General features: G+C 38.5%; 1 protein-coding gene across 1 annotated transcript in view; it reads right to left on the bottom strand.

Moving 5' to 3' along the window:
* Positions 1-15,699: 15,699 nt before the first annotated feature.
* CALCOCO2 (calcium binding and coiled-coil domain 2) overlaps positions 15,700-19,872 on the bottom strand; it is a 26,628-nt gene continuing 22,455 nt past the window's right edge. Inside the window, exons 11-13 of the mRNA XM_077164666.1 lie at positions 18,388-18,523; positions 17,315-17,343; positions 15,700-16,814 (exon numbers count right to left, since the gene is read on the bottom strand). Of these exons, the coding sequence (XP_077020781.1) occupies positions 16,641-16,814; positions 17,315-17,343; positions 18,388-18,523 (339 nt within the window). The 3' untranslated portion in view covers positions 15,700-16,640. The remainder of the gene's footprint in view (positions 16,815-17,314; positions 17,344-18,387; positions 18,524-19,872) is intronic.

The following is a 19,872-nucleotide window of genomic DNA, read 5'->3' as shown; positions in this document are numbered from 1 at the left end:
CATTAAATTCCCCTTTTTAAAAGCCATTCTGTTTCTGGTATATTGCATTCTGGCAGCTAGCAAATTAGAACAGGTTCCAAGCACTAGAGTAGCTTTCCAGAAACTTGCAACCTCCAGATGGGTCCCTGGACCAGAAAAGTCCTGAAATTTAGTGGGTCCAGCTTCTCCATCAACTAGTTCCAGCCCTCTATCCCATATTATCAAGAGCCCCTTCCAACTTGAAAAAATTAAAATGGGCATAGCCCAAATATCCCTAAAGAGTGAGAGAAAGGTCAAAGGTGATGGTGGAGTTATATAGAGAAGGTCAGGTTTAACAAATGAGTATGAGGGTGGAATCATTAAATTGATATTTCTTTTAGCCTCCAGTACCTTAGAGCAGGTAGAAATAAAAACCTAAAATTGTGGAATTGTAACCCATACCAAACTCTAAAATCTGTTCTACCACTAATTGTTGCAATGTACTTTGAAATTTATTGCTTTTATGCATATATGTTATTTAAAGAGAAGGAGGAATATAACAGAGAAGATAGGATTTAACAAATGAGTATGACTGCTGAAATATTATATTGCTATTTCTGTTGGTCTCCAGTGTCTCAGAGCAGCTAGAGGAAAAAATGAAAAATTGTGGAACTGTAACCCATACCAAACTTTAAAATTTGTACTATAACTACTTGTTAAAATGTACTTGGAAATTTATTGCTTTCTTGCATATATATTTCACAATTTAAAATAATGAAGAAAAGAGATAAAAAATATTGTGAGCACAATTAATAGCACTGTATATATTTGAATTTGATCAAAAAGGAGGAATGTTAGATTGAATATAAGGTAACAGAATAAAAAAATTTTTTTTAATCCATGTAACTACAGTACACAAACATGAAGCCCCAAGTTAAAATATGGACTTTAGTGAGTGGTACAATTATAAAAATGTGATATCATCAATTGCACCAATGTTCCGCACCCATTTCAGAGTGTTGGTGGTTACGGGAGTCCTATCATTTATGTATGATTGACCCCAGAATAAAAATGAGAGTCTTTAATTGTATATAATTTATTGTAATGCCTGGATAAACCCCAGACTATATTAAGCAAATAATCAAAAAGTATTGGCAAGGGAGATGATCCAAGATGGCAGCTCAGTGAGGTGTGGGATTTAGTTCAACCTCCAAAGCAGGTGGTAAATAGCCAGGAACAGTACAGAACAGCTCCTGGGCCACATCGGTGACCGGGCACACGGCGTACCCCAGTCTGGACCAGCTGGACCGGCTGGGAGCCCCCCCAGAACCGTGAGTTCCCCAAGCCATGGTGGCTGGCACCCCTCCCCCACAGGCTGCTTCCCAGAGGGGAAAGGAAAGAGACTTTACCAGCAGCAGGGGCTGAGCCCAACCAAACGCCAATTGTGGAATTAATTAACAAATTCAGACTACTAAAAATAGGCTCCCAGCTCAACTGAACCTGAGTAAAAGCTGAAGTTGCTGGTTTTTGCACCTGCACAGAGGGGCAGGGCTGACAAAAAAACAAACAAACAAAAAAAAAAAACAGAGTTTTTTTGGATCAGACAGCACAAAATACTTGAAAAGGTCTGGGCCCTGAAGGAAAGGAGGGGGCACATAGGACCTGGAGATGCATACAGCAACGTATGTACCAGGCAGACCCCAGGAATTGGGGTCCTGCTCTGTAAAGAATTTTTTTTTTTCCTGTTCTTTTTTATGGCTGTATTTCTTTGGCTTGACTGCCCTTTGTATACAGTTGCAAGGCTTCTCAGGCTCCAACTGCCCCAGGCGAGGGTGGAATTAGGGTTGTCTGAGAAGCAGAGAGGCTGGTCAGGTGAAGGAGTAATTCCCTGGAGGCTGTGCCTTCCCCAGGAGAGGGATGGGGCCCAGCTCGGGTGGAATCTCTCCCTCGGGGAATTCAGACTCCAAGGTCCGGAAAAGTGAACCGATTAAAGCCAGCGAACAACCTCTCCTCTGTCTCGACCTCGCCTCCAGCAGGGAGAATCTGTTGATGTTAAGAGTATGGCATCACTTTATGCTGATGGGACTCGCAGACATACAGGTGCCGAATGCTGGGCAGGATGGGAAAAGCACAGAGTCTGGAGGCTTCATGTGAAGGTCTTTCAGCCTGCTGGGTCTCATCCTTAGGGAAAACTGATGCAGGTGACTGTTTCCTCCTGAGAGGAGGCCAGTCTGGTCTGGGAAAATCTAACTGGTGTCTATAATACCTAAGTAGACCCGCCTAAGGAAAAAAAAAAGGCACCAAAACAAGAACTGAAAAATTCCGATCTGTTAAAAAACCTAAGCTAGGGCGGGCTACGGTGGCTCAGCAGGCAAGGACACGTGCCTGCCATGCCAGAGGACCCGGGTTCGATTCCCGGTGCCTGCCCATGTAAAAAAGAAAAAAAAAAAAACAAAAACCTAAGCTAGACGTCTACAATAAGCTGAACTGAATGTCAAAGAACAGATAGACAACAAAGTCACCCAGCAAGAAAGTCCTAGGTAAAAAAGTGGAAACAATCTCCAGAATGAACTAATTAAGAAAATTAAATGTCTAGATGCCAGCAAAAAATAACGAATCATGCTGGGAAAATTGAGGATGTGGCCCAGTCAAAGAAATAGACCAAAAAATTCAAATGAGATACAGCAGTTAAAACAATTAATTCAGGATGTTTGAGCAGACATGGAAAATCTCATCAAAAACCAAATCAATGAATATAAAGATATAAAGAAGGCAAGGGATGAACAAAAAGAAATTGAAAGCCTGAAAAAATAAATCACAGAACTTATGGGAATGAGAAACACAGTAGAATAGATGAAATAAAAAAAACAATGGAAACCTACAATATTAGATTTCAAGAGGCAGAAGATAGAATTGGTGAACTGAAGGATGGGACATCTGAAATCCAACAAGCAGAAGAAAGTATAGAGAGGGGAATGAAGATGAAGAGATATGAGCAGGGACTCAGGGAACTGAATGACAACGTGAAGCACACAAATATATGCATTGGGGTGTCCCAAAAGGAGAAGAGGAGGGAAGGGCAGGAGAGAGACTGATGGAGGAATTTATCACTGAAAACTTCCCAACTCTTATGAAAGACTTAAGATTACAGGTTCAGGGGATGCAGCGTACCCCAGACAGAATGGATCCAAATGGACGTACGTCAGGACACTTACTAGTCAGAATGTCAGATGTCGAAGAGAAAGAGAGAGTTTTGAAGGCAGTAAGAGAAAAGCAATCCCTCACATACAAGTGAAGCCCAACAAGACTATACGTAGATTTCTCAGTAGAAACCATGGAGCTGAGAAGATATACTGTATTTAAGATTCTAAAAGAGAAAAACTGCCAACTAAAATTTCTATATCCAGCAAAATTGTCCTTCAAAAATGAGAAGGAATAGCTAAAACTATCTTAAAAAACAACAAAGTGGGAGGATTAACACTCCCTGACTTTAAAAACAGAAGAAAATGTAAGGAACTATCTTATAAATCTTATAATTGGAGGTGGTTTTATAGACCTTACACCTAAAGCAAGAACACTGAAGAAAGAAATAAATAAATGGGGACTCCTCAAAATTAAACACTTTTGTGCATCAAAGAACTTCATCAAGAAAGTAAAAAAAAAGTAAAAAGTAAAATGTAAAAAAAAGTAAAAAAAAAAGTAAAAAGACAGCCTACACAATGGGAGACAATATTTGGAAACGATATATCAGATAAAGGTCTAGTATCCAGAATTTATAAAGAGATTGTTCAACTCAACAACAAAAAGACAGCCAATCCAATTACAAAATGGGAAAAAGACTTGAACAGACACTTCTCAGAAGAGGAAATAAAATGGCCAAATATAGTCTCCCATCATGTAGGCTGTCTTTTTACTTTCTTGACAAAGTTCTTTGATGCACAAAAGTGTTTAATTCAATTATCTACCATTTCTAATGAAAAGGTTTCATTAGAAAGAGTCCCTGGACCAGATAAGTCCTGAAATGCAGAGGAGCCAGCCTCTCCAGAACATCAATTAATTCCATCCTCCTATCCTTTATTATCAACAGCCCCTTCCAATATTAAAAAGTTGTAATGGGCATAGCCCAAATACCCCTAAAGAGTGGGAGAAAGATCAAAGGTGATGGTGGAGTTTTACAGAGAAGGTAGGGTTTAGCACATGAGTTTGATTGTTGAATCATTAAATTGATATTTCTTTTAATCTCCAGTATCTTAGAGCAGCTAGAAGTAAAAACCTAAAAGTGTGGAATTGTAACCCATACCAAACTCTGAAATCTGTTCTACAGCTAATTATTGTGACGTGCTTTGAAATTTATTGCTTTTTTGTATATATGTTATTTTTTCACCAAAATATATAATATATATTTATATATATTCCTAGCCTCCAGTGTTTTGGAGCAACTAGAAGGAGAAATCTGAAATAACAAACTCTGAACTCTGTTCTGTAACTACTTGTTGAAGTGTGTTTTGAAAATCATTGCTTTTTTTCTTTAGATGTGTTATATTTGACAATTTGAAGGAAAAAACGTTAAAAAAAGAAAAAGGAAAAAGAATAGGAGCTTCAAAAAGCTTGTTGAGATAAGGGAATTGCACTTATCTGTGTGAGGAGAGTGTAATGCTGTACTCCTTGCAAAGCAAAGCGAGAGATGAGGCTATAAATTAAAAGCCAAACTGGGAACGGCCTTGTCAGCCGTTCTGAGGAATAATCTGGTCTTAGCAGTGGAGGGCTTTTGAGAGTTTTAAATAGGGGAGCAATATGATGAGATTTGCATTCTAGCATGATTCCTTGTGGTCCTAGGGTGTAGAGGCAAGGTGGGGGATGAATTGAGTGGTGAAATAGTCAGCAGGGACTGCCTGAAGGAAGCAAGAACAGTTACAAGACTGCTGCAGGGGCCCGAGTGAGAGTGGCTAGGGCCTGGACTAGGTAGTGCAGATGGACAAGAGGGTAAACCAGGGCTACTTAGGAGGTGGAATCAACAGCAATTTTTTGTGATCAATTAGATACCTAAGAATGAGGGTGTATTTGCTTCCTATGCCTGTCATAACAAATTAGCACCAATGGGGTGGCTTAAAGTAGTAGAAATGTATTCTCCAACATTTCTGCAGACTAGAAGTCTGAAATCAAGTCGGCAGGGCCACACTCCCTCCAGAAGCTCTCAGGGAGAATCCTCTTCCAGCTTCTGGTGGCTGTTAGTGTTCCTTGACTGTGGTAGCATCACTCTAATCTCTGCCTCCTGATCAACTAACTTGCCCATTTCTCCTTTGGGTGTGTGTGTTCTCTGTGTGTCTCTTATACAATGACACTTGTCACTGGGTTTAGTGCTCACCTGGATAATCCAGGATAAACTTCTCTCAAGATCCTTAATCACACCTTTCACCATATAAGGTAATAATAACAGGTTGAAGGTGGGATGAGGATATGGACATCTCTTTTTGGAGGCCACTATGCAGCCCACTAGAGAGGGATAGGGAAGAATATATTATTATTAGGATTCTAATCCAGGCAACCAAGACAGACAATTCAGGAGGAGGAGGCCTTCAAGAGGGAAGTTAAGTTTGGAATGTGGAATTTAAGGGGCTTGCAGAGATAATAAGCAATTGGACAAATATTTCAGCAGAGAGCTGGGTTGAGGCTGCAAATTGTCATTAACATTGGTGGTATCAGAAGTCAAGGGATTGAATGAGCTAATCTGGAGAGAGTAGATAGAAAGGATGGGATAACTACAGACCCTGAATAACACCAATTTTAGGCGCTGCAGAGGAGCAAAAGCAATCCAAGGGAAGAAAAACCAGGCAAAAGTGACAACCTGAAAATCAAGGGAGAAAACTTCAAAAAAAAGTCTCAGTCTTGAGCAAAAAAAAAGCACAGCAGGGCATTTTTTTAGGGACTTCTTAACATGCAGATGGGTTTTATTTCTCTCTCTTCAAAAATGAATATATGCTCATTAAAGAACATTTAAAATGCTCAAAAAGGAATTAAAATCAAGTATAGCTCCATCAACCAAACACAATCACTGGTAACATTTCCATCCAGTTTTTCTGTGGTGGTTTGTTTGTTTGTTTTTGTACACTAAAATGTTTTTATTATAAGAAAATCTCACACACATAGAAGTAGAGATGTTAGCACAATTAACTCCCACATGCTCATCGCCGACATTAAATAATTAAAAGTTTTACCATATTCGCTTGGTCTGTCCCCTTTTTTTCTCTGCTGAAATATTTTAAGGCAAATCATATGTTAGCTCACCCTCACATAACTTAGTACACATCTTTTAAGAAAGGATGTTTTCTAACATGACCATAATGCTGTTCTCACACTGTAACAGGTGGCTGGCAGTGCTTCTGCCTGTATCATCTTGGCCCTCATCATTTCAGTGTATGCTTTTGCATGAGAGCTTTCTCTGGCCACTGGAGCCCTCCCCCTCTGGACATAGTAGGCCATAAAGGCCAGGAAATTCCATTTCTCCCTTCTTCATGGGAGCAGCTCTGATGGCAGTGGTTGTGTAAGTACCCCAGCTCCCTTGCTTTTGGTGATGGTATGATAACTGAGGCATATTCTACACTATTTTCCAAAGCATCCCAGTAAGATTAAGTTCTACCTTCTCACAGTGGTAATTTTCATTATTTTTTTTATTGATATATATATGCATATTCACCTACCATGTAATCATGGTAAATGTAATCATCTAAAGTATATAATCAGTAGTTCACAATATCATATAGTTATGCTTTTAACATCACAGCTTTTCTTTTTTTGTTACTAATAACATATATACAATAAAGCAATAAATTTCAAAGCACAGCACAATAATTAGTTGATTTCAGAGTTTGGTATGGTTTACAATTCCACAATTTTAGGTTTTTATTTCTAGCTGCTCTAAGGTACTGGAGACTAAAATATCAATATAATGATTCAGCAGTAATACTCATTTGTTAAATCCTGCCTTCTCTGTATAACTCCACCATCACCTTTGATTTTTCTCTCACTCTTTAGGGGTGTTTAGGCTATAACCATTCTAACTTTTTAATATTGGAAGAAGCTGTCAATAATATGGGATAGGGGGATGGAACTAGTTGATGTTCTGGAGAGGCTGACCCCTCTGCATTTCAGAACTCATCTGGTCCAGGGACCCATCTGAAAGTTGTAGTTTTCTGGATTGCCTAGTGCATGAAACCTTTGTAGAATCTTATATAAGGCCCTAGGTGTTCTTTGGGATTGACAGGAATGGTTTTGGTTGGGATTTGGCGAGCCATGGTAAGTAGCAATATCTAACTGAAGCTTGCATTAAGAGTGAACTCTGGAGTATTCTCTCGACTCTATTTGAATGCTCAGCCACTGATATCTTATTTGTTACACTGGTTTTCCCTCTTTTGGTTAGGAAGACATTGTTGATCCCATGGTTCCAGGGCCAGGCTCATCCCTGGGAGTCATCTCCCATGTCACCAGGGAGATTTTCATCCCTGGATGTCATGTCCCATGATTTCACTTGCAGAGTTGGGCTTAGAGAGAGAGAGAGGCCACATCTAAGCAACAAAAGAGGTCCTCCAGAAGTAACTCTTAGGCATACCTGTAGGTAGGCTAAGCTTCTCTGTTACGTTAACATAAGCTTCACCAGAACAAGCCTCAAGATCAAGGGCTTGTGGCCTTTGATCTGGGTGTCCCTAATGTTTGGCACAGTATCAGGTGTTCCCCAGTGGTAAAGTTTAATTGTTCTATATATTTCTTCCCATCGCTCAAGGGACTTTGCCAATACTTTTTTTTTTCTTTATTCCCTACCACTTCCCTTCAGATTAGTTTGAATCAAATCCTGGATGTGGTATTTCTTTTGTAACTTCAGTATTTGTCTCTAAAATACGAGGATTCTTTTTTAATTAAAAAAAAACTTTTTAACGTAACATACAAACACGAACATCCTTAACATATGAGCATTTCATTCTTGGTATATAATCAATGACTCACAATATCATCACATAGTTGTATATTCATCACCATGATCATTTCTTTTGCATCACTCCAGAAAAAGAAAAAACTCATACATACCATACCCCTTACCCCGCCTCACATATTTCTATCTACCCTATATATTTTAGCCTTTGTTTTCTCTATTTTTTTCCTATACCCCTTACCACTCCCTTTCATTGATCACTAGTATTTCACTCTACTGAATTTATTTTAACATTTGGTCCCCTTATTGTGTATTTATTTTTAATCCATATATTTTACTCATCTGTCCACACTGTTGATAAAAGGAGCATCAGATGCAAGTTTTTTACCATCACACAGTTACACTGCAAAAGCTATATCATTATACAATCATCTTTAAGAAACATGGTTACCAGTACACAGTTGTACATTTTCAGGTACTTCCCTTTAGCCTCTCTAATACACCTTAAACTAAAGAGGTGTTATCTATATAATGTGTAAGAATAACCTCCAGAATAACTTCTCGACTCTGTTTGAAATCTCTCAGCCATTGACACTTTATTTTGTCTCATTTCTCTCTTCCCCCTTTTTGGTCGAGAAGATTTCCTCAATCCCTTGATGCTGAGTCCCAGTTCATTCTAGGATTTCTGACCCACATTGCAGGAAGGTTTACACCCCAAGGAGTCATGTCCCATGTAAAGAGGGGGAGGGCAGTGAGTTTGCTTGTCATTCTGGCTGAGAGAGGCCACATCTGATCAACAAAGAGGTTCTCAAATCAAAACCACAATGAGATATCATCTCACACCCACCAGAATGGCCATTATCAACAAAACAGAAAACGACAAGTGCTGCAGAGGATGTGGAGAAAGAGGCACACTTGTCCACTGTTGGTGGGAATGTAAAATGGTACAATCGCTGTGGAAGGACATTTTCACACCAATGTTTATAGCAGCATTATTTACAATTGAGAACAGATGAAAACAGCCAAAATGTCCATCAACAGAAGAGTGACTAAACAAACTGTGGCATATACATACAATGGAATATTATACCTCTGTAAGAGAATAAAGTTATAAAGTATGTAACAACATGGAAGAACCTTGAGGACATTATGCTGAGTGAGATTAGCCAGAAACAAAAGGACAAATACTGTGTGGTCTCACTGATTTAAACTGACATTAGTGAATAAACTTGGAGAATTTCATTGGTAACAGAGACCGTCAGGAGATAGAAATAGGGTAAGATATTGGGTAACTGGAGCTGAAGGGATACAGATTGTGCAACAGGATTGATTGTAAAAACTCAGAAATGGATAGCACAATACCACCTAACTGTAATACAATTAATTTAGAACACAGAATGAAGCTGAATGTGAGAATGATAGAGGGAGGAGGACTGGGGGCGCAAATGAAATCAGAAAGAAAGATGATAAAGACTGAGGTGGTATAATCTAGGAATGCCTAGAGTGTATAATGATAGTGACTAAATGTTACAAATTAAAAAAATGTTTTTGCATGAGGAAGAACAAAGGAATCTCATTACTGCTGGGTATTGAAAATAGATGGTAACATTTTAAAATGTTAACTTATGTGTGAGACTAAAGCAAAAAATGTTTATTTGGTATAAGATTTGTATTTTGAATAGTGCATTTCCTAATATAACTTATGTAGACAGCTTAATTGAACACATAAGTACATGGAACCTTGAGTAGGGCATGAGATTTTGTTGATTTGTCCAATGTGATGCCCCAATAAATCCCAGAGTGATTTAAACAGTGAATAAAAAGAATTGACAAAGTCCCCTTTGGGGAATGGTGAGAAAGGGGGAAATTCAACTTCCCCAAGTTGAATTTTTGATATTCTCACAAGCAGTGGGGACAACCAAAGCAATAGGCTGAGCGCCCAATCTTAGGGTTTGTTCATATGAAACTTAATCCCACAAAGGATAGGTCAAGCCTATTTAAAATTAGGCCTAAGAGTCACCAAGAGAGCCTCTTTCGTTGCTCAGATGTGGCCTCTCTCTCCAGCCAACACAACAAGCAAACTCACCACCCTCCCCCTGTCTACATGGGACATGACTCCCAGGGGTGTGGCCCTTCCTGGCAACGTGGGACAGAAATCCTAGAATGAACTGAGATTCAGCATCAAGAGATTGAGAAAAACCCTAGAATGAGCTGAGACTCAACACCAAGAGATTGAGGAAAACTTCTCGACCAAAAGGGAGAAGAGTGAAATGAGACAAAGCGTCAATGGCTGAGAGATTTCAAACAGAGTTGAGAGAGTATCCTGGAGATTATTCTTATGCATTAACTAGATATCACCTTGTGAGAGGCTGGAGGGAACTGCCTGAAAGTGTAGAGTTGTGTTCCAGTAGCCATGTTTCTTGACGATGATTGAATAATGATAGAGCTTTCACAGTGTGACTGTGTGATTGTGAAAACCTTGTGTCTGATGTTCCTTTTATCTACCTTGTCAACAGACAAGTAGAACATATGGAATAAAAATAAATAATAGGGGGAACTAATTATTTTAAGATTAAAATTAGTTTGAATAAATAAATGGGAGCTCCTCAAAATTAAACACTTTTGTACATCAAAGAACTTCATCAAGAAAGCAAAAAGACAGCCTACACAATGGGAGACAATATTTGGAAATGAAATATCAGATAAAGGTCTAGTATCCAGAATTTATAAAGAGATTGTTCAACTCAACAACAAAAAGACAGCCAATCCAATTACAAAATGGGAAAAAGACTTGAACAGACACTTCTCAGAAGAGGAAATACAAATGGCCAAAAGGCACATGAAGAGATGCTCAACGTCCCTGGCCATTAGAGAAATGCAAATCAAAACCACAATGAGATATCATCTCACACCCACCAGAATGGCCATTATCAACAAAACAGAAAACAACAAGTGCTGGAGAGGATGTTGAGAAATAGGCACACTTGTCCAGTGTTGATGGGAATGTCAAATGGTGCAACCACTGTGGAAGGCAGTTTGGCAGTTCCTCAAAATAATTTAGTTTGAAATGCTAGTGATCAATGAAAGGGAGGGTTAAGGGATATGATATGTACAATTTTTTTTTTGTTTTTGTTTTATTTCTTCTTCTGAATTGATGCAAATGTTCTAAGAAATGATCATGATGACTATGCAAAAAAAACCTATTGCTTTCCTATTTCTTTGCTTTGTATATATGTTATACTACACAATAAAAAAGTTTTTAAAAAAGTGAATAATAGGGGAACAAATGTTAAAATAAATTTAGATTGAAATGCTAGTGATCAATGAAAGGAAGGGGCAAGGGGTATGGTATGTATGAATTTTTTGTTGTCTTTTTATTTCTTTTTCTGAATTGATGCAAATATTTTATGAAATGATTATGATGATGAATATGCAACTATGTGATGATATTATATATGTAGAATGGAATGATCAAAAGTTAAGAATGTGTTTGTTGTTATATTTTTTAAAAGAATTAAAAAAATTTTTAATGTAAAAAAAAAGGTAGATAATTGCAGAATCACATGTGGTTTTAAGAAGTAACACAGAGAAATTCCACGTACCTTTATGCAGTTTCACCCAATGGCAACATCTTGCAAAACTTTAGTATGTCACAACCAGAATCTTGACATGGATACAATCTACCCATCTTATTCAGACTTCTCTAATTTTACCTGTGCTCATCCATGTATTTAGTTCTATGCAATTTTATCACATATAGGTTTGTGTTATCTACCAGTCAAGATACAGAACAGTTCCGTTCCTCATAGATCCCTTGTGAAGCCCTCTTATCACACACCCTCCCTCTGCCTCGACCTAATTCCTGCAATCATTAATCTATTCTCCATTTCTATAATTTTGAAATTTTGAGAATGTTATATAAATGGAATATATGCCTTTTTACGCTTTTTAAATTCCACATAATTCCCTGGAGATTCACTCAATTTATTGCTTGTATTACTAATTCATTCCTTTTAATTGAGGAATAGAATTTCATCATGTGCCTTTGTACAGTACTTTCTTCACCTAAAGGGCCACTCATCTTTTATAACATTCAAACTCCAACCCTAACACCCCCAGCATTTGCTACATAGTACTGCACTTACTTGTTATACACACCCTCCTCTCTCCCTCCTTGTAGCTGCACTAAGAGTAGCCATGTTAGGCAATATAAGCCACAAACTTTGGCCACAGGTGATTGAACCAGGAGTGCACCCTGGCTGGGTCAATGAGACTCTTGCTTGGGGAATTTAGACTAAAAGAATCCCAGTCTTTCAAAATCTTTTTTTTTTTTTTTTTAAATAGAGTAGCTTAAAAACCTGGAGTTATTGGCATTATATCATGTGGTCCAGGAAGCAGAGAGACCCTCTGACAGTGAAAAGAGAAGCCATGGATGGGGGACAAGAGAGAGAAGCATGGCAAGGGAAGATGTTACCCAGAGCTCCAGCCTCTAGTGCTGGTGGTCTGGAAGCCTGGCCTTCTATGAGACACTCTTATAGCTTATTCTTTCCTCACCCACTCAACCTATCCTTAGCACAAATGAGTTTGTCAGATGTGTCCCAGTCGTAATATGCTTTTTCACTCAACTAGATTGTAGTCTCTTTCAGGACAGAGGCTGATTTCCTATTATATTCCAGTACTTTTGCTTAAAATTATTCTGCATTCTGGACCGTCTCCTTTCTCACTTCATCTTTGCAGATACTCTCAGGATCTCTGTTCCATTCTTCTCTTCCCGTCTCTGTCCCTCCCCCTCTTCCAAAGCACATTTCTATCATTAACATGCACTTTGATTACACCTTAATTACCACTGCAGTCCCACAGCGCTTGTCTTTAATTTGCAAGATGATTTACCTAATCTTTTTAAGTGTCCTTAAATTGCTTTCCAGGGTGGTTATCTCCTTTCCCTATCAGATTGGGAGATCCCTAAAACCTGAGACTCCCTCAGCAGTTTGGGAGTTCCCTGAGGGCAGAAAGAATATCTTCATTCATTTTGTAGACCCCTCAGGGGAAGAATTTGCCTTCCATTTAATTATTTAATCCTGACTCAATCTTACCTCTGCACACTGTGGGTGCTCAATAAATGTTAATTGACTGAGTAAACAATAAATTTAGTCCCCTTGAGTGTTAAGATTCCCTTCTTCTACAGGGAGAGAAGAATAACAGTAGGTAGAGCAGGCAGGATTCCTTAATGTGATTATCTGGGATTTGTGGGTTGATGACTCTTACCTCCAACTTTATTGGGTACATTCATCTCCACTGAATAGGTATTCCCAGAGACCACCAATGTTGCCATTGAAATGTTGGGCCACCATTACTTGCCCTGATCCTGGTAATCTTGATTCCACTGCAACTGAAGCTATTTCTAGCTCAAATAAGGGAGACAACCAGTATTGCTGTAACAGTGGGGTGTACTGAGATAAACACAGTGCAATCAAGTTGGACAGTGCTGAACTAGCTCTGATCTATATCTGAGCCCATCTTACCATGAGGCTAATATACATCCTTAACAAATTATTTTTAACCTTTTTTATATGACAATTTGAGATATAATTCACATAGCATACAATTTACCTATTTAAAGTGTACAATGGTTTTTAGTAGTCCACCACTACAATCAATTTTAGGACATTTTCACCACCCCAAAAAGAAACTGTGTACCCATTAGTCATTCCCCATTTTTCCCTAACGTCCCAGTCCTAGACAACGATTGATCTATTTCGTTTCTGTAGATTTACCTATTTTGAACATTTCATACAAATGGAATTGTGTATTATGTGGTCTTTTGTGACTGGCTTCATTCACTTAGCATGTTTTCCAGATTCATCCATGTTCTAACACATCAGTATTTCATTCCTTCTCATTGAATATTCCATTGTAGGTATACTATACTTACCCATTTATCAGTTGGACATACATTTTTGTTTGTTTCCACTTTCAGTAACTTATTCCTCTATATTTCAATTTATTAATAAAAATGGTAGTTTTGTACTAATCAGCTGTATCAAATGGTTACTAGAGGTGCACATGAAACATACTGAACTATGCAGCACTATGTGACTATAAAGACGTATTTTAATATTTATATAAGATCAATTTAGGAGAGCACTGCAGTCTGTATAATTTCCCTGAGCTTATGTCTTATTATTGGCTAACTCAGTAGAGTAATTATGTCTTTGGGTTTGATCTCTATGTAGAGTCCAGCTTGCTCTTCTCTTAGGTAATGGACTATATTTCTTGGCCCGGGCCTATCATCTCATCAACATTTGTTGCTAGGAGACCATGTTACAGTATGCTTAGCTCAGTGCAATCCACCGCCAATGTAGAAAATCACTCAAATCACTGGATAATATTCAAACATCAAGGCAGTCATATTTCATCCCTATTATTTGGTAAGGTCAGGGAAAAGGGCTGAAGCTGTAGGCATTCTTTAGGGGCCTAAGTTTCCAAATCTTGTCAATTTCTTTTTTTCTGATTTTAGGTTAGCTTTTTTTCACCACTCAGTAATAGCAGGGTAACTTTTTCCCTACTGCCTATCAAGAGGTGTGCTAGGTAATACAGAACATTTTAATATGAATCTGAGAGAAGACAGGAGGGAAAACCTGTTGCCACATTAAGTACAAAGATGCCCATAAATGCTATTTTTGGTAGGCATTTTACAGTTATAAAATTAGTGGTTACAGCAGGGATGGAAGGAGAAGGGTGAGCAGTGGATTATTTGAGACTGTTTTCCTTTACCACTAATAGCTGCCTGGAGCACAATTTCCTCTTCAAAGCCTTGTAAGAGCAGCTGGGGATAATGATCAGTGGTTAAAAAATGCTTTTTTTCACATAAAGCAAAAAAAATCATAAACACCCCAACTGACTTTTTATCAAGCCTGAAGAAGGATTCCGGATGCTGTGGATAATCATGGAAACCCTCAGGGTAGGGCAGGCAAAGGGGTGGGTAATTCACCAGAAAACGGTATTCACTGATTTGGATTACTGCACCACTGCTCCTCTCCATTCACGTACATAATTAAGAGCTGACTAGTACAAAATAAACGAAACTCCAATTCTTCACTGGAACTATCTGGGGAGCAAAAGAAATTTTACTGGGAAGAAGGGGGTCTGCCAGAAAAACACCTGCATTACCATCTCCCCATAATACTTCTATTCTAGAATTAGTCTTAATGTCACATCTGATACCTAAGGGGGCAAAGAGACATCTTACTAAAATGGGGATACAGGAGTAGTAGTATAGTTTCACCTTCATTTTATCAATGGAGAAATGAAAGTGAGGGGCTATGACTAGGACAATATTGTTAGGTTAGGGGACACCCAACAAGGAATGCAGAGCTATATTTGACTCAACCTTATTCATAATATCACGTTTCACACCATTCAAGTGTTTCCATAAGAATATTTTCATAGTGACCATGGCTGCCCGGGAGTCATTTCCACTTGTTCAGTCCCTAGAGGGAGAAAAACGGAATTGCTTTCATATAGGTCAATTAAGCAAATTTGGATGGAGGGCCAGAACTTAGTTCACAAAGGGTGCCAAAATTGGCACTGCCCCTTTGATAAACATGGAAAATTAAGACCCAAGATGTCAGGGTGGCAGGTTTTTCAAACCAATGCTTTACTTCTTCCTGCCCCACCTCAAGATAACTGCCAGCACACTCTTTTGTTGAATAATTAAGATGAGTGACGAGAAATCATTGTTTGGATCTGCTATTACTACAATCCTTTTGATCACACTTTTTTCATGAGCTTAAAAATAACAGACCACAAACTCAAGGTTTATTATAAATTACCAAAGTCCCTGAAATAAAGAACGAGTTTATTTTTGGTATTAGAGATTAACAATATTTGTCTCATTACTGACTTATCCATATTCAAACTCACCTGCTCAGACAATTTCAAACCCATACAGTTTCTAACAACTTATACTAAACATTAAGAAAGGACTTACAACAATAAAATTAAGTACATAGGAAAGATCAAAAAGTAGAAAATGTTAACCAGAAAGGAGGAAGGCTTTTTATGATTGAAATAACATTTCATGTCCATGGTTAAAAATAAGATGCTTCTGTTGGGAGATGAGAAATTAGGATGAGAAACCTTTGGGATCCAAATTGGATGTGCCATTTTTGACTGGTCTAATGTAATCAGAGAAAGAGCCCTGAGAGGAAGAAATACTCAACTTTTGCTTAATCTCTAGCCCAGGGTTAGCATGGACAGCTGAACGCAAATACACTCAAAGCCTTATCTTGAACGGCAGTGGGACAATTTGGAAACTAAGCAGGCCTGTCGTGAATAGCCCAGTCAGCTCCATCCCAAGGTCCTTGTACTGGTCGAGACCCTTGGAAGAATGGCACCATAGGTGAGAAGCTGATACAGCTAGAGTTATTTGACTTAAAAAGTAATAATCTGGGCAGGCAATGGTGGCTCAGTGGCAGAGTTCTTGCCTACCATGCCTGAGACTAGGGTTCATTTCCTGGTGCCTGTCCATGCTTAAAAAAAAACAAAACAAAAAACAAAATAACCCACAAGGATGGAAGTAATAGTCCTTAACACTATCCTTCAGATAGTTGTCATGGTTCTAGCTCTAGGACAGCAGGGCTGAATAAACCCCTAATAATTTCAGGTTAGATAGGATCTTGAGTCATAACTCATAGTAGAAGCATTAGGTCCTACTCTATAGAATTTATCTCCATATAGATCCAAGAGACTCTGAAACTTATAAAGAGTGACAGAATACATGGTCTTCAAAGATCTGCCTCTCGCCTGCTGAGAAGATCTTGTCACAAACTGGACAACTCAAACAAAAGACAGGCATGTGCTGCTCCAAGGTATGATCACCAATATCATCAACAAAGTCTTCTCGACAGGTGGGACATTTCTTGACGGAGAGCTGGGAAAAAGAGCCAAGAGGTCAGCAAATATGTGAGCTATGTGTGATAAAGACCACGTCAGTCTTGTTTTCTACTGTTAATCCAGCACGTAGTAGGTGGTCAAGAAATAGTGGGTGAATGAATAAATTCACATTTGGAAATACTTGCTGGGGCTTTCTCTAACCCCAAGATTGAAAGTGCCTAGTATTGCTGGAGCAGTCAAAATGGCTTCTAGTATGGAAGGACATATCTTTTTAGGCTAGCTGCCTAGATCACATCTCCTCCCTAATCATGCTCCCTAATCAAACTCAATTAAAAGGTCGAAATCTTGAGCAGAATGCTGGTGGATGAATTTCTCCCCAACCCAAAAGGCTGGCTCAACTTTAGGTACAGAACAAACTGATCCAGCTGACCTCTGGAGTTATGAAACTAAACCAGTCTCCCTATGGTTCTTCTACTACTAGAGCAGGGAGGGAAATTTTCTCAATAATTTGAGCAATCTCATGAGTCAGATACTTACCAGATTGGGGGCAGAACTTTCTTGGATACCTGAGGGAAAAAGAAAGGCTTTCATTTAATGAAAAAATATAATTCCTATACTCCAACTGTATTATAGCAGATGTTTTCTGTAACCCATATTTTTCCCTTTCTCCCCACTGCCTCTGATTCTTTCTCATATGTATCATTTACTTCTTATAGTGGGGTATCTAGGTCAATGGTAAAGAGAATAAAAGGGGGAAAAAAAAAAGAAATGGCATTTTTCAATAGTCATGTTATGTTATGTAATCAGAAAAAAAACACAATAAACCTGTTTTCAGAATGGGGAAAATAAATGAGATTTTAATAAGAAAAGCTAACAATTTAAGTATAAATTTTAAGATTACATCTACGCAAACAGGCATTTTTCAAATATCTTTATTAAAAAAAAGATAAAAAACGTGCACCCCTGCTACTGCAAAGATATGGTTGTGACTCAAGATAGAATTACTGCTGTAAACAATCGCAAAAAAGCAAATGCGTTCTCATATTGCTTTTTTTTCTCTCAAATTGCTTTTGGAGACAAAAGAGAGAAGCACCCTATTTGGCAAGGACATCTTACCCCAAGTCCCAGAGTGATAAAACTGACTTTTCACTCCCATTTCCTGTCCTCCAAACCATCCAGGAGTCTGTCTGGAACACACTCCCACCACCCTCGCTCAGGCCATCAGGGTGGCCGCCGTAACTGCTGGTTCCTGCGCAGCATAACCCCGCCTCCTGTGCTTCTACTTCCAAGCCTTAATTAGCTTCCTCGGCTTTGCATGTGTATATCTTGTACATAAAGACATTTCTCTGATTTATACATTTAGAATACAGCCACGGGACTCAATTTGTGTCTGCTGCCTCTAGGCGAATGATCTGATTTGCGTCTTCTGGATTCAGATTTATTTCTCAATTAACACTTCTCGCTTGGTAATCTATTGGGTCTTTCGCTTCTGCCCAGCAAGTCTTAACAAAGAGACTGGTCTTAATTAGTATCTTAGATTCAAAAAAATTTAGCATGGGGAGAGGGATACAGGCAGGAATCTTCCAACTACAATGACAAAACTGTCTTACCAGAATATGGATTTCCATAGACAAGTCCAGGATTTTGTCCTGCACCTCCTTGAACTGAAGTAGGCACTTGATACGGCAGAGAGTCAAAATCTAGGCCCATGTAACTCAGCAGTCTGCTGTTTTCTCTCTTCAAAAGCTAAGGATAGAGTATTATAGAGACACGTTGAAAGGCAGCAATAAGCAATGGTCACGAGGAACTGCCTAAATCAGATTGCCCATTACAAATAGTTCTTAAACTGGCACTGGAGAATCTAAACAAACGATAATCTGTAGTTCTGCAAAAAGGGAAGCAGCAGCCTCAACAGTCCAAATATTTGAGTTCTTAAGATCTGAATTTAAATACATTTACTGAATAATGTTTAGATTAAAATGAAAAGAATTTTTAGTCTCTGAATTATACCAACTGAACGGGGGTGAAAATACTGCATAGAACTATTATGGTGGCAGAAGCTATATTAAGACTGAAACTCTAGGGGGTGCAAGGGTAGTTCAGTGGTAGAATTATTGCCTGCCATGCAGGAGACCTGGGTTTGATTCCCAGCCCATTACTTCCCCCAAACAACAACAACAACAAAAATTCAACAAATGGTGCTGCAATAATGGGATAGTCACAGGGAAAAGAATGAAATGTGACCCCCACCATACAGCATACAAAAAAATACATAAAAATAAAATTAAAAAGATTGAAACTGGTACATTACTGAGCACAATATGTCTTTCAATTTCTTTTCTAGAATAATTTTTATACCACATGAATATTATTCACCTGATATAATTTTCCCTTCTTCATATTCTATCCCATAAAATATGATATTCCAATAGAAAGAGCGGGAGAGAGGAAGGAAGGAAAGAATATGAGCCAGAGTGAGTGCAAGCATGAGAGAACCAGTTACAAGGAGGACAGAGATTCCTAGAAGAAAGAAAATTAGTAAGCTGCTCCTTAACACCAAAGCTCCCAAATATCAGATCTTTTCCTTCTTGTTGCAAATCACTACCAGACTAACCCAGGAAAATAGGGATTTCAAACTCAAGGATATTTATATAAGTCAAGAGAATGAGAATCAATGATAAGACCAGAAAACACCCAATGGCATTCTGTAATCCTGAAACACATTGGCATAAATGATATGATCAAAAGGAGAAATTATTGCTTAGAGGCATAGCCCAGAACGGTTACGGAGAGGGTAGATGGAGCACTGCTAGAAGTACAGATCTAGAAGTAATAGTAAGAATGCATGGACACTTATTCTTTGATGCACAAGAATATCTTTAGGACATCAGTCAATAATAACTTAGATGGCATTTAACATAAAGCAAATAATAAATACTGGTTGGATAAATGAACAAATTGATGAATGAATGTATAGCATTTATTTGGGCCTACCATATGTCCAGCACTGGTATAGACCACCACTTGTGCTCCTGGTTTGACAGCAGAAAGAAAGGAAAAGTTGTGCTGAAGGAAAGTTTCCCAGCTAGCATAGA

Source organism: Tamandua tetradactyla, chromosome 6 (assembly GCF_023851605.1).
Source record: "Tamandua tetradactyla isolate mTamTet1 chromosome 6, mTamTet1.pri, whole genome shotgun sequence".
NCBI lineage: Eukaryota > Metazoa > Chordata > Mammalia > Pilosa > Myrmecophagidae > Tamandua > Tamandua tetradactyla.
This window is presented reverse-complemented; position numbering and strand designations above follow the sequence as displayed.